Raw genomic sequence first — 16,220 nt, 5'->3', positions numbered from 1 at the left:
GTGAGAACATTGACAAATATGAAAAAACATAGATTTTTGTTTTCGTGACAAAGTTAAGAATCTATACTATATTAAAAGGAAGATATCCTCAATAGCTGGGGTGTCCACGTCGGCAATTAAAATCAACCAATAGGGTTGGTTCATTCCTCCACGTCAATACGAGATTGGGCTGATCTTGGGCTGTTAATTTTTTTCAACCGTAAAAAGGAAAAAAAACATGTGGGTCATGAACCCAGGTCTGGAAAATTGGATAGTGTCGACATCTCAACTCTTCGATCTTCAGTAACCCTAAAACAGACAGGCCATTAATCTCTTTGACATCACATCTCTTCGCCCTTTCCCCTTCTTCAGCGGATCGTTCAATCAACACCATATTCATGAGTGTGCAATGAATCATCTGGAAATCTCATTAATGGGTTCCTTTCGTCTCCCTCTCAGATTCTTTATATCATTCATATTTTCCCTCACATTTGTGACACACAAAATTCTCTCAAGCCATGAATTCTAACAGCAAATCAACCGTTTCCGGCGATTTTACCACGAAGAAACCGAACGGAAAGGATGTTGTCTCCTCCGCGAGCCGGTCGAACGAGACGGGCAAACCCAAACCTTCATCTCTATTGCTAAATATGTTTCCGGTGATCCTAAGAAGAGATGACGAGAGTAGATGAGCAGTAGGGGTTTCTTTAATTGGTTCAAAGTATATGGCTGCTTCAATCTCAGCAAGACTTATTCGCACTGTTGGATCCTTTGCAGCTTTAGGACGCAGCAGCAGTATTATCTCAGTTTCTAAGCTCTTTCTTATATGCAAAATTGTAAATCTTTTTTTTTTGTTGATCTCTAATTGCTTCTCTTTCTCTTTGGCACAGCAAATGCATCTGGAAATTTTTTAAGCTCTCTTCCATGTAATCTAAAGGTTGATGTCTACATCACTTCGATTGCATATACAGACTCACCAAATCGAAGTAGTCTGTTGGCTTATACACAAATATCTTATTGGCGTCAATGTCGTTCTCGGTAACTCTTCGTCCTTTTTTCTTTGATACAAACCAAACTCAAAAACTTAAACCGGTTCATCCATTTTTTTTATTCTGCTTGCAGGATATGAGGTACCACCATCGTTTCTTTTTGAAATGCTCTCTTTGTGATTGTATCTATGTTGAGTCTAATCTACAGATGGAGCAAATGCGGTTGGGGAAGACTCTACAAGCAATTTTTTCTTGAGCTATCTGAAGTTTCATCAAGGATTGCGAGGGCCATTTCTTGAGTCAATGAGATCTGCTTCTTAAAGACAAGTTCTGATGTTGTGTTGTTTAATGTTGTGTCTTGATTTGGCAGTTTTGCTTTGTTCTTTTAACATAACCGATGGTTGGGTAAAAGGTTCACTCCAGAACTTGAAGTTTTTAGGTATGTTGGTGATAAGGATTGCCGTAGGGATTTGTAGGGATTTGCGTAAGGTAATGCATGATTATGTCAACAAGGGCTCTAAGACGAGAGTAAATTTTTTTGTCTTTCTCAAGAAACTTTGGGTTTATCAGCTGTGTATAATTATATTGTTTTGTTTGTTTTGTTTCAGAAATCTTTGTTACCGTTTGATGTGTTGTTGACAACGTATGATATAGCATTGGTGGATCAAGACTTCCTTTCTCAGGTTCCGTGGTAACTGATGAAGCTCAAATACTCAAGAATCCCAACAGTGTATGTTACCTACCTAGAAAAATTCATCGAGTTGTGAAATGAATGATAGATCATTGGTTAGTTGATACTGTGAATTCAAGATTAACTTCCATTCATTTCACACATCTCTTATGTAGCCGTTTATATGGATTTATTGTATCGGTTTACTTTCCAGCCGAAAGCTCTCCACTTCTATTTTGACTCCTGATTGTACATTCATGATTTACTTTCCCAAAAGACAGGTCATTATGTGAGACAAAGAAATTATGTGAGAGGTTGACTGAGAGTCTGAAAACAAGTATTGTGCGAAAGGTTGCCATGAATGGGCTGATTAATTTATTATTACATGTTGGCTATTCTCCCAGCCAAAGTTTCAACAAACGTGTTATCATTTAAATGTTTGGGTATGACATCAAAATTGGTCCATTACAAACTTGATACAGTCATTTTATAATTGGGCTAGCATTCCATTTTTTGCGAGCTGGTCTTTTGGTGGACTTCGAAATGAAGTATCGTTTTAATAATTATTTCTTCGTTAAATCAGTGTTTAATCATGAGATGGTTAACTAATAAATATCTTATGACATATATTTTTCCTTAGAACATAGTTTATATAATCTTTAATAATTTTAATATATATAAATAAATTGAAAATATGAAAAGTTATTATTCATATTTATTTATGGATATTGTTTGCTCTATATTTCTCACATGTGCAACTGCAAAGTGCTTAACCTCAAGTGTTTTTACATGTGATATACATATTTATCTCTTAGGTTTACCATTTTTGATAACCTAAACCTAATTCCAGACCTTAGACAATGATAATTTTTATATATATCTACCATTTATAAAATTTCAGAAAACTTTTAAGTTGGGTTTGAAGTCCTCACTCATACCTGTTTTCGAGAGGTCATTCAAGACCATGTTTGAGCAAGTATCTCAGCCTTGCATAATAACCGAGCACACAAACACTATCCAGCAAACAGAAAAAAAAGCTAGAACATCAAATAATAGTATTAATATTCAAAATTATTTCCAAAAATCTGATTAATTAAATAATTAAAATAAGAAACTGTAAAATTAATATTACATCAACAACGGTAAGAAAGTAAATCTTCTATAAATTTACAACTAATAATATTTCAAATCATGAAGTAAAATTTTCTTTCTATCACAAACAAACTTAAGAAAAACACAGAAATTAAATAGCAACAATAAATATTAAATTTAAATTTTGGTTAAAAAGGTTGACAAAATTATTTTGGTTAAAACGATAAATTGAAGACAACAAATAAAGAACCGGTATACAAGTCGGTGGTGCTTTCTTTTAAAGACAAGTAACAAAAATAAAACTTTGTAATTTTAAAACCAATCAAAATTTATACAGTACTAATTATAAGCTTTACAATTTTTTACATAAAAATAAATAACCAAGATAAAGAATATATATAGATCTTAAGTTATAATTTAGTTAACTTTTTATTAATCTTACTAATATCCTACATAAAACTCCAATAAAACACAACAAATGATTTCAAATAGTTTTAAATTTACATTTATGTTTATAATTCTATAACAAGTTTCAGTGTATATCATATTTGTTCGTTTTAAAAATATAAATATAAAAATTAAACTAATACTATAGGAAAAAATCCGGGTGTAGCCCGGAAAACCTCCTAGTGGTGATAATAATTAAATGGGTGTGTTGATTTTTTTTTTTTGAACTGACGTGTGTGCGTTGATTCTTGAAAGCTCTTTCTTTTTGTTCTAACCTTATATGCAAAGGTCAAGATTCTGTATCTAAAGTCGAAAGACCAAGTCATGGTAGTGCTCACTCCTAATCCAGATCAAATCTACAAAATATATTCTCGTAGTTGAGTGGTAACTGCTGGTGAAAAATCTCATAGATGAAATGAAATGAAGTTTATGTGTTTGTTATAAGTGATGGTTTTTCATGTCGATCACTCGAGAGCCGTTTAAGTGAGCTATGTTACTGGAACAAAGTTTTATTTTAATTGGCAAAGTGAACTAAAAATGCAAGTATGAACCGCATGTAGCTCGAAGTAGAAATATGTGCAAAAACATGCATAGAGATCTGTGCAAACGCATTGTTATAGCTCGAAGTAGAAACCTTGTATAGACTTATCAAATTTTGGAAAAATATTATTGTCGGTAGAGTCTAAAGGGAACACTGACTCAATATGATTGTGTTTTTTGAAAAAGAAGAAAAACAATTATGATCAGTTGTCAACCGTTGAAAAGCAGGTTATTCATATATCACGTAAATGTTTTAAATAAAAAAACTATTTATACTTGGTGTAGTTTTGTATGAAATGTTGACCGTTGGTTTAAAACCATCATTATAAAAAGTAGGCAGAATGTCTGAAAAGTTTAAAATATGAAAAGAAAAAGATGAAACTTTATTTGGCACAGTAATTATTGAATATTCTCTAAAAACTTTGAGCATAAGTAAATTATATGTGTTGATCACTATCTTATGATGTGTGTAATCTATTATAACGTGTTAATATTGTTGATGAGGGACTAACTAAATTAAAAAAAGGGACTAACTAAATTAAAACTCGCATTGAATCTTTTATAACAGTTATATTGAGATTTTCACATAGAAAAGTATGACTGAAAGACACAAGACATAATAAGTCAAGATATTTTCAGCTCTTGATTTATGAACCCTAAAACTGTGGATTTTAAGACTTTAGGGGAACTGAAATGTAGAATTGCAGAATTGTTAAATTCAAAAAAAAAAATTACAGAATTGTTTTCTCACTTTTGAAATAGATTTTTTAAACTGAGAAAATTCATAAAATGGACAAGAATCAATAAAAGTTGAATGTTGGGGTCTTTGAGTGCCCTGCGAGGAACAACTTACAGAGACAAGACAAGTGAGAGACAGAACTTTGGCGCTACCTCTTATGAATAATGCAACATTACACAATCTGCCAAAATAATTTTTAAAATTATTTTGTGTTCCAAGTTTTTGTTTATTTTAGTATTTCATTTATTCAAAGAAATTGAGGATCTTAGAACACCAAAGATATTACATTATATGGTTTTAGGTACTATAAAATGTTTTTTTAACATCTGTTGTTTTGATCTTCAAATGTTTCAAGAAAATAATTTCATCTGCCGGCCTCATTGTTGTGACGCTATCTAAACTATAGTTATTGACTAAATCAGGTAACAAGTGAGATTAAAAATAAATTATGTCCAATCAATACCTTTTTCATGTTGTCTTTCTCGTTTTTAATTTCATTTTCTTATTTTAAGTATTAAATAAGTTCATCTCTTTTATGAAAAATCAGAAACCTATTACAAAAAACAGCAAAAACCTTCACTGAAATAAAATATATATATTTTATACATATATTGTTCAAACAAACTATTTAACTATAACAAGTTAACAACTAACTAGACTTCTTTGTCCAAAAGAAAAGTTAAGACCATGATAGACGCTGAAACTCAAATGGATTTTTTATTATTTTTTATTATTTTTTATTTTTTTGTCTGAATAAAAAAAATTAATCAATCCCAGGTCGTCACGTGTTAGTAAAGTCCACGAACAGTGTAAAAAATCAGCCAACATCGATCTTTATTCTGGCTTTTTAGCAACCCGTTTTTTTTCCTTTTTGTGGCATCCCTCCCTTAAAAACCCACTAAAAACTCCTCCCCCTCCTCCGATAATCCTGCCCTAAGAACATCTCCAATCCATTGCTATTTTTACCTCTATAATAGTATTTAGAGGTGAAATTGCTCCAACCCACCTCTATTTCTTCCTCTATAATAGAGATCTCTATTTTTTTTCTCTATTTATAGAGGAAGAAATAACATTTATCTATTTTTTACTCTATATTTTAGAGATTGCTATTTTAGAGAAATACATTGGAGCATATTTTACCTCTATTATAGAGTTTCCTATTTTAGAGGTGAAAATAGCAAAATACATTGGAGGTGGTCTAATAACAACGAGACCTAAATGGTTCACGAATCTCAAAATACGAGTTTTGGACTTTATTGTCTATGTAGGTCTTGATTGAAAACATAGGCAACTTAAAAAGTGCAATATGCCGATCATAGAATTAACAAAATCATTAAGTAAAAGAAAATATGTATTATTTCATAGTTTGTATTGTCATTAGAATTGCATATATATATAGCTTACTATTACTTCATGTTATTCAGAATTATCTTATCAAATATTTTATTTTAAATCCTATATTAGTAAGCAAAATTATGCTACATAGCTATTCAGCAATTTGATCGTCAATCACAATTAGACTACATAGCTATTAAACAGATTGATCTTCAGTCCTCAGTTATAGTGACTCCATGGTCGTGAATTATCAACTTTGAATAGTGCTTACTATTTTAATATAGTATTCATGCAGCAATACAATCAGGTCATCAAAAGGAAACTAATCTAACATATGCGGTGTGGGTGACAGTGTGAGTAAAGACCGAACATAAATCGCATAAAAATAAGATTATTTAATTTAATATATTAAACAATACAATCAGGTCATTCAAAAAAATTAATTCTCCAAATGGTAACTGTGGATTGAGCGGTACGGGACAAACGGTTCAACTGCGTTACAGTTTTTACAATTATAAAAACATATATATATATAATATATGTAAAGATTTTCGTTATTGTTAATTGCGGTGCGGTACGGTTTGTAAAACTCAAAACTTCTAATATTTACGGTGTGAGTAAAGATCATACATAACATGACTCATATCATATGTTACTTAGAACCTTAATTAGTTAATGGCATCAAGTAATTCACATTCCTATATCTGGTGTACGTATGTTTACACATAGGTTACCTTAAAAATATAGGTCTTGCTATAATTTATAAATGCACTAAAGGTGGAAAGGAGTCTTCTAGTCGTTATGTTAAAAGTTTCTAGTTCGAATGACCACTGAAACAAAATTAATATTACATACTATGCTTTTCAAATTTAAAGGAATTACGAGTTTCGACTCTAAACCTCTTGGTATTTAAAAAAATAAATATATATATATATATACACATATATAAACTATCACTCACCATATCTCCAAATTCTAAGGTTTATCCAGAAACAAAACATAGACATGTACAATGTTCTTGAATAAATATTTGTTATGAAAACAGTGAAATTGAGTAAGAGTATCTTTACATTTAAAAAAAAAATAAAAATTTCTATTATAGAGGTGATTGTTCTCCGATGTATGATTTCATAAAAGGATATCTCTATTGTAGAAGAAAATATATAAAAACTACTTTTCGACTTTATATTTTGAGATGGAAATAGTATTTTATAATATTTCTTAGAAGAATTATGTTATAGAAATATACAATAGAGTACTCTATTTTAGAAGAAAACATATGAATATAAATGGAGGTGACTTAGAGATGATATAAGAAAACGTTTCATTCACAAGTAAACCTATGATTAATTAAACATGAACAACAAAAATGAGTTTGGAGATGAAACAAAAACAAAAAAAACATATTTACTCAAGAATGCCACGTATGCATGTGAATGTTTGTGACTGGGTACGAATTCCACAGTAAATCTTTGGGGAGATTTGGGTGTTGAGAAACTAATGACAAAATTTCATGAAACTTACAATAGATAGTGCAGTCACTGTCAACCACTATAAGTCAATAAACACCACTTGTAGTTCACGGTTACTTTTAGACAACGACCACTGTTGCATCGAAAGAAGAAAAATCAGTAAAACAATTCTAGTACCAGCATACTCCACAAAGGCACAAACTGATCTAAACTAAAACGTAAGACCATGTTTAACCCCATTTTCTTGACTGTGATTATTAGTTCGATTAAGTGACGGTTCATAGTTTTTTTTAGATTTTAACTAAGAAAAGTTAAGAATCGACTTTTAAATAAGAGATATAAGAGTTGTTTCTTAGCCGGCTCCGGTTCTTACCTATGGTAACATGGACACTTGCCATGGATCCATGGGTCTAAGTCTTTTTTATGTTGTTTTAAAGGTCCCTTTCAATATGTTAAATTATCAAAAAGACTCATAATTAAGTAAACCTAATTTATTTATTACAAGACAAAACAATAAAAAATATGTACATTCACCATTCGTTTTGAGATATTTTTTTCTATTTGTTTCAAGTAGTGTTTTAAAAACCGGACCAAACGTCGATTCGGTATTGTAACTAGATCAATGGTCAGACCGGTCCAACTAGTTCAACTGAGTTTTAAATTTTAATTAAATTTTATATTAGGACTCCGAATGGTAACAGCGGATTGAGCGGTACGGGACAAACGGTTTGACTGCGGTCCGGTTCTGACAGTTATAAAAACGTATAGATATATAGTATATGTATAGATTTTTGTTACTGTTAACTGGGTGCGGTGCGGGATGGATATTACCATTCGGAGCCTAATTAACTATTATATGTACAACATAAAATTATTTTTATAAAATTTTATATAATTATTAGAATCTAAAAATGATATGAAAACAAGAATAATTTCTTAAAAAATAATATAAAATAATGAAAATAATTTATTTAGATAGATATTTAGAAAACAAGATGATTTTTTATGAAGTATTTTTAAAATTTGCAGTTTAAAAAAATACTTGAATTTGAAAAAAAAAGATTTTAATATTAATTTTGATCACTGTTTTTAGCGAGTTTTACCGGTTCTTGACAGGGTTTGCCAATTTAACTCAAATTCGTGTTTTAGTATAACCCATAATCGAATAGATGACCAAATCACGGTCCGACCGGCCGGTCTGGTCCAGCCAGCCGGTCCGGCCCAGTTTTTAAAACATTAGTTTCAGGTCTTAGAGTTTAAATTAAAAGAAATACAGTAAAAAAAAATATAGAAAATATTTATAAAAGAGTCCATATTCTGTGTTTTACCCAGGGCTATTATATTTGTTAAGACAACATTGCTCTTAGCCAAAAAGTATAAAAAAAAATATCATATCATGAGTTAAGAACCCCGGATAAAAGACCGGAGTTAATCATGTCCTAAGAACATAATTAATAGGAGTTTTTAAGGTAAATTTCTTATATTCTGCTAAAAAACCCCATTAATCATGCTCTAATACCTCTCTATTTTAGAACTTGATCAAGCCGACAGATGGTGTAGAGGAAGACCAGTTCAATTGATGATAAATAGGTACTAAGACACATTTAAGGGACTATATATTTTTGTAAAATTTATTTTATGTAAGGAAATAAATAAAAACTGAAACCCTACCTTCCTTAGTCCTCCAACATACACTAGTAACAAAAGAACTCTTAGTTCTTCTTCGACCAGATGCTAAAACTAAACACATGAACCTAAATTAAAACCAGCATACACATAAGAAAGAGACCAATTCACATTTCATATTACATATATATACTCATTTAAAAAAAAAAATAGATGTAGTCACTTCTCAAGGTTTGATATTTGGGTAGTAGAACTAGTACCCGGCAACATTTGAAATTGCTGGTGGCTAGCTACGGCGGAGGAAGAAGAAGCCGACAACGTAGGAACAGGACGCTTTCGCTTCTTCTTCTCGTAGCTAACACCTCTAGCTTTGCTCTGCGTATCTCTAACTTCCCTTAGGTAAAGTCTAACGGCACGTGCTCCAAATGGATTAGTCTCGGGTTTGCCTCCGTTCTCTTCAAAAGCAGCACGAAGACGACCGATGAGAGCGTCGAGACTTCCCCAAGCTTGACGGAGAGGACAAGGACACGGTGCAGGAGGATTAGGATGGCCGTAGAAGTGACAAATGGTCGTGTGGACTTTTGTCTTACCGAACTGGTCCAAGTAACGGAGAAACTCCAGCACGTGAGCTCCGCTGCATCGGGAAAGCGAAAGCGGTGGGCGATGGTTCCTTAAGTACTGTCCGAACGTGTTCCAGTCTCTTCTCTTCTGGTTCTCATAACGGCTTGAGTTCGCCGATGGAGAGGAGGAAGACGGTGGCTGTGTTGCGGTGGTTCCGGAGGAGGACAAGATGTTTGCGTTGATGCTGAGATTTGAGGTACCTAAGTAAGCTGAAGAGCCTTCCATCAGTTGTGGAATCATATCCATTTTTGAACAGATCGGTCGATATTGTACGCTTGCACGGATTTTTCTTGATTCTTGATCTTTCTTTGGTCGATGCGGAGAAGCTAAAAGTTTTGTTTGTGCGGTTGGGAGATATAGAATAGGGTTATTTTTTAAAGATATATATCATGTGTATTAGTTCTTTTCTTAAATACTATTATATTGGTTGAGTAGATAAGCGGGCTTTAGTTTTCAGACCTTTACATTTTGTATCCATGTTTGTTTTGTCCCTATTTCATATACTGGGTTTGGTATTTCTATGTAATATTCCGAATTCCGAAATGAATGTCGGAAGAACTAAATAGCTTTTTTGGGACATATACTAAACTGAACGTTCGTGAAGGTCTTCGGAATAATTAGTATTTATGGATAATAAATAGATACAGAGTTACAGACTCTTTTATATCTATAACTTGTTCTTCTGATCTTGTATCAGACGTTTGGTCAGCTTCTTTCAGGTATAAATATAATTAAGATAACAAAAAGTATAGTTGTCCTATATATAAATCTAGGTCTTACATTTTAAATTTAGGGCTTCGCAAAGTTATTTTGAGAGAAGTTTTGACTCTGCCTTGTTCTGCTTATAAAACAATTGACTGTAGAAACCAATAGCTGCATGATTTACATTTAAATTCTCTTGATGAGCTCTAATCGTTGTTTCCCCTATTTCAGTACCTATTTTAAAAGTTCGTGAAAAGTTGAAGCTATCTTACTATCTTGTATACGATTAGACGCAAAATTAAAAGCTTATGAGCTGAGGAGAACCAGAATTGTATAATCTATTAGTGTTCTAAACACTCTTTGTTACTTTTTTCACTCTTTTTAACAATTGTAAACTTTAGCCAAAATGACAATATATAATTAAGTTTCCGTCGACATAATATATATAGTATTTATACTTGGCTTCATTATTGATGAAGACTTGTGAGCTTGGATGTCTCGTTATGATATTATTACTTCTTTTTTTTTTTCTCTGAAATAATTTTCTATCGCTAGAAAAAATCAAAAAAGGAGTTGGGCATTGAGGTGTGAACAAAGGCAGCCAAAAGTTTGAAAGGGATAGAAATATATTTTAATGATCTGTTTCTACATCTACTGTAGAAATGATTGACAGTTCATTGTTATTTTACCAAAATAGCCCTAACTTCTCTTTTGGACACATGAAAGAGCTTTCCATCGGACTATTGTAAACAAGAAACTATTGTAAACAAAACACAATTATTCGAGAAAAATTAGATCATATAACCATAAAATAATATTGACAAATTAACCTACGATACACTGCGTATCATCGAATATTAGATAAAAATTGCTTTCTATATTACTCGATACTTTAAACTGCAAAATTTCTTAGGAATACATCGATGTTAGCCGCAAGTAACACCAATGTGAAACTTAAGAAAAAGAAAACTGAAACATCAGATATGATGTACAGCCGCCTAAACAAAGCAATTAATTGGTACGAAATAGGAAAGTTGATACATAATGCTATTTCTATTTGCGAGGCGGTGTTGCGACAAAGATTAGCGGCAACATTGATGTTGGTGTTAATGAAGCTACTAGAACTTGAGGTGAAACATGTATGTCAGTAGTTAATGATTTGATAATTTAATAAGTGAAAGTGAAAGTGAAAGTGAAAATGAGATTCAGAACTTGAGAAGATGATCAATTTTATTTATTTATTACTCCATCTGTTCCTTAAAGATACATATTATAAAAAAAAAATTATTTCTAAAAAAATTATTTTTTATATTTTCAATGCATATTTTATTAACTAAATGCAAATTTCAAAAATCTTAATTGCACTAATTAGTTTTTTATTGATTTAAAATTATGAAAAGAAGATAAACACAAAAAAATATGTAAAATTAATGTGTTTTATTAAAATGTGTGAAAAAACTAGAATATAGATCTTTTAGAAATATATGTAGTATATTTTATTATAGATATATTGTTTCTTTCTAACAAATAGAATAGAAATCATATATTTCATAGTAATAGTGACAGTTACATACAATTGATATGAAATGTTTGGTTTATAGTTTGATTTTTAAATCTAGTTCGAACAATATTTTTCTCATAGTTTTTTTTTTTAAACAAGTTTCATTTCATAACTTTAGAGTTGATACATTAGGAGAGAGTTTGTTTGGCCATATATTTAGCTCTATCATTAGCTGATCTAAGAATATACTTAAACTGAATAAAGATAAACATAGAGGAAAGGAGATAAATGTCGTTAAGAATTCTTGGGATCTCTAGGTTTCTTCCCCTCGAATTTACCAGTTTTATGAGAATTTGTGAGTCGGAAAAGATACATAGAGCGGTAATCCTACGGCTGAGGGCAGAGATCATGGCAGTGCACATCACCAAAATTTACGTAATAAAGGGCGACGCCACAAAGGGAAAGGTCGCTGAATGAGAGGTTGTTGCTCCCGCATCATCGATGACCCAACCATAGCATGCGCATTTCTCTTATAGTTTTTTATGTTTTTTATCAACGATTACTATGTAATAATTATTCTCGTACATAAAAATTTAAGAAGATAATATAGTGTGAGATACCAAGTGTAAAAAGCGAGAAAGTCAAACTTAGAATCGACAACAAATCAGCAATTGCTCTAATTAAGAATAAACCAATTTTCTTATAGTCAATATAATCTATTTAAACAAACTGAGTGACATCTTGATCAAAGCATCTATCTTTGTGATAATGCCCTTAAAGACCATTGCTTGATCAGCAAAAAAATGTGTTCACGGTACGTAATGAAGGTTCTTGATCGTTTCCAAATTGTGGAGATAGCGCACTCTTTTGATCGTCATGGATTTTTGTTATCTGGCTTTTACACATGTAATACATACTTTCTTAAGATTCAATCATATGCTCTGGAATGATTTATAACTAAAATTTGATGTCATAAAGTAAAAATTCAAGTCATGTATCTGATCTCTTTCAATGATCAAGCTATGAACGTAAGAAAACAATTTAATGCAGTATGTGAGTTTAATAAAAGTCTAAACAAACACTACACATCTTTTTGCTGCACAGTGTACGCTGTAAAGTTTTGTTTCTCTCTTCCTCAGACGATTTGGTTTGTCCGAAAACAAATTCATCAAATCTTTGATAAACTGGTTTGGATCCATTGGATGGTAGGAGATATGGCAGATCATGCTATTTTTAATGCCTTTTTTTTTGAACAAACTATTTTTAATGCCTTTATACACACGTTTCCTTTACTCTATAATGTCAAACTGTTTTAAATTTATATTTTCACTTAATTAGCAAAATTTCTTTGTTATTCTCGGAAGGTAGGTGTTCTGTGTTGTAGTCGTTCAAAAAAAAAAGGTGTTCTGTGTTGTGTTTGATTACATCTACTCCACAAAGTTAAAGCTAAAAGAATTGGAGACTTAATGTTCAAAAAAAAATCGGAGACTGATTAGCAGATCAATTATATCTATCTTATTAAAATTCAAGTACAAATTAGGTTTGTTTGGAAACATAGCAATGTTTTAAAACATAGATCGTAGTTTTAAAGAAAAAAGTTTGTTTGAAAACATGAATTGCAGTTTTAAAAAGAAGGTTTGTATGGAAACATATATTGTAGTTTTAAAAAATATGTTTATTTGAAAACATGGATAGTTGTATATTAAGAAAAAAAAAGTAATGGATTTATATTTTTAAGAAAATTTGGAAGTCCATTATATTATGAGAAACTCTCTATCTGGTCCTAATTGGGTTCGGTTCAGGTCTGTTTAGATTTCGGATTTCCGGGGTCAAAGATTTCAGCCTCATTCGAATATTTCTAAATTTCAGTTCAGGTTCGCTTCGGATTTTTGCGGGTTCCGTTCGAGTTCGGATAACCCATTTAAATTACCTTATTTTAAAATTCATTATATATTTGTATACTTTAAATTTCTCAAAAACTATAAAAAATAATATATTAAATATAAATTTGAATAACATATGTCAGAATACCTAAACTTAACATATAAATTATTTTAGTTCAAATATTTGGATAGAGAATCAATAATTATTTTAAGTTTTTTGGTATTTTAAGTATACTTTTAATATTTTATATATTTACTATTGATTATTTGTACATATTTTCAAGTATTTAAACCAGCTTAAAAGTATCATATATATTTTAGATGTTTTTATATATATTAAATCTAAAAATAATTAATATATATAAGTATATTAATCTATTTTGGATACATTTGCGTATCCGGAATACTTTGGTTTGTTTCGGTTCTCGAAAAACCAAAATTTTGAATAATTCGGATATTTAATCAATTTTGGTTTGGGTTTGATACTACTTTTTCGGATCGAGATCGAGATCGGTTCGGTTCTTCAGATTCGGATATTTTTCCTAGTCCTTAGATTATTGACATGAAAAAATAATATAAGCATATTTTTGAAAAATACATCCGCGCGCCCGCGCGGATCAAAGTTTAGTGTATATTTATTTTAGACAAATTACTCAAAAATGATTGTTCAGTTTATTTGAGGAAAATAGATTTGCGGATCATTAATCTACTAATAAAAACAGTACTTTGTTCTATTTCATTTAGTCAATTACTAATTGCTCTCGAAAAATAAAACACAACGGTACCTTTTCTGTTATTTCCTTTTTCTTTAGGATTTGTTTTTGTGTAAATTGAAAAAAGGAAAATAAAAGAAGAAACTTGGGACCGAAGACATTCAGTTACTGATCTTATGACATATACGCGTTAGTAGCTTTATTATATTTGTCGAAACTTCACCAAAGCTATTATTACCAGCTCTCAGATTTCCCCTAAGCTCTCATCTTTCTATTGCAATGGCGGGGCCAGAGTTGTACTTCGAGAAGTTTCTGGGAAAAGGCTCTTTCGGTTCTGTGAGTCTCTACAAGTACAAAAGACGTCACGACGGCAAGACCCTTTACGCAGCCGCAAAAACCTCCGACCATAAACACGCCGAGTCTCTCTACATTGAGTTTCAGATCTTGTCTGAACTCAAAGGATGTCCGAGAATCGTCCAGTGTTACGGGACCGAAGTGCTAGAGAGACGTAACGAAGAAGGTTGCTTGGAGTACAAGATTCACATGGAATACGCACCTGGAGGAAGCTTGAAGAGTTTCTCTAACCAATTCCAAGACAAGAAGCTGCCTGATGCTTTAGTCCGAGATTTCACTCGTATGCTTCTAGAAGGCTTAGCCACCATCCACGGACGCGGGTACGTTCACTGCGATCTCAAACCAGCAAACATCCTCGTCTTCCCCAGTTATATCAACAAGAACGGTGCGTGGAGATCGTCTCACGAGTTGAAGATTTCGGATTTCGGGTTGACGAGAAGAGATGGAGACAACACCTGGTGGCAACCTCATCATCCCTTTGCCGGAACAGCGATCTACATGTCTCCCGAATCGATTTCTCACGGAGAGACAGGGAAGGGACTTGACTTGTGGTCTTTGGGATGTATTGTACTAGAGATGTACACGGGACAAAGACCGTGGTGGCATACAGACTACAAACTGAACGATCTCAAGAACTGCCACGGGCCTTTGATTCCAAGAGATCTTCCTTTTGACGCAAAACTCTTTCTGATGACATGCTTCTCTCCCGAGGCAGATGATAGAAAAGACGCGTCGACTTTGGTGAATCATATCTTCTTGCGTGGAGATGTTGTTAGTAAGATCACAGAGTCGTCTCCTATGAGTGCCAAGACTGGTAGTAACCCGAGGAATATCAGTCTGGAGTTGGAGAAACTTAGACAGAGGCTTTCGGATATGAGGTCTATTTTTGTATAGACTCGTGGAAGTGAAGAGTCAATGCGTAGGTAGCAAGACCATGTCGTTATTGTTCAGCTCAACTTTGAATTTTTTTCATTAGTAGAATTATGTAACAGTTTTTTTGGTATATCACTGAATTTCAAGGTATTGTTGTCCATGTGTTATGTACGACTTTGTATTATTAAGAAAATCAATGGAAATCACATTGACAAGTTCTATTACTGAACCTTTTTTTTTGTTCAAGTTTCTATTACTGAACTTTTTTTTTTGTTCAAGTTTCTACTACTGAACTTTATGTGAACAACTTGCAATAGTTTCTCTGCTATAATCTTGGTTAAGTAAAAACATTGAACTCTTTTAGTGATATATCATAGCTCAGGCCTTCCTTTGTCTCTGGCTCTCTGCTCTTGGTCGCACTTAGTTTAATCCTAATTTTTCAACTTAATTACAACTAACACGGAGTTAATCAATTAGCTTCTGCAGGTTCAAACATATGGCCCGGTTAATAATTGGCACATCATAAAGCTCAGTACTAGTATCTAATCACCAACAACATTAAAGGAACCACTTTGTTTTGATTAATAAGAACCCTCTATATTAGATTAGAATAAAATTTTAGTTACCTAACAAATGTATAAAAATGACAATAACATTATGCATACAGACTCATTTTCCATGCAC

The 16,220-nt window shown here is 32.1% G+C and overlaps 2 protein-coding genes and 1 long non-coding RNA gene across 3 annotated transcripts; 2 read left to right on the top strand and 1 right to left on the bottom strand.

Annotated features, from left to right (window-relative positions):
• Positions 1–229: 229 nt before the first annotated feature.
• On the top strand, positions 230–1,899 carry LOC125609401. Its single transcript, XR_007339711.1, has 4 exons — positions 230–774; positions 870–1,017; positions 1,102–1,109; positions 1,177–1,899. It is a non-coding gene; the product is annotated as an uncharacterized LOC125609401 (long non-coding RNA).
• A 725-nt stretch (positions 1,900–2,624) lies between these two features.
• On the bottom strand, positions 2,625–9,896 carry LOC125609399 (protein LIGHT-DEPENDENT SHORT HYPOCOTYLS 3-like). Its single transcript, XM_048780821.1, has 2 exons — positions 9,150–9,896; positions 2,625–7,396 (listed from the first exon to the last, which is right to left on the bottom strand). Exons 1-2 carry the CDS (start codon positions 9,754–9,756, stop codon positions 7,383–7,385), a joined length of 621 nt encoding a protein of 206 aa, XP_048636778.1. The 5' UTR covers positions 9,757–9,896; the 3' UTR covers positions 2,625–7,382.
• A 310-nt stretch (positions 9,897–10,206) lies between these two features.
• LOC125609398 (mitogen-activated protein kinase kinase kinase 20-like) lies at positions 10,207–16,182 on the top strand. The gene has a single exon (XM_048780820.1). It carries the CDS (start codon positions 14,589–14,591, stop codon positions 15,555–15,557), a length of 969 nt encoding a protein of 322 aa, XP_048636777.1. The 5' UTR covers positions 10,207–14,588; the 3' UTR covers positions 15,558–16,182.
• Positions 16,183–16,220: the final 38 nt, after the last annotated feature.

This window comes from Brassica napus, chromosome A5 (assembly GCF_020379485.1).
Source record: "Brassica napus cultivar Da-Ae chromosome A5, Da-Ae, whole genome shotgun sequence".
NCBI classification, from domain to species: Eukaryota; Viridiplantae; Streptophyta; class Magnoliopsida; order Brassicales; family Brassicaceae; genus Brassica; species Brassica napus.
This window is presented reverse-complemented; position numbering and strand designations above follow the sequence as displayed.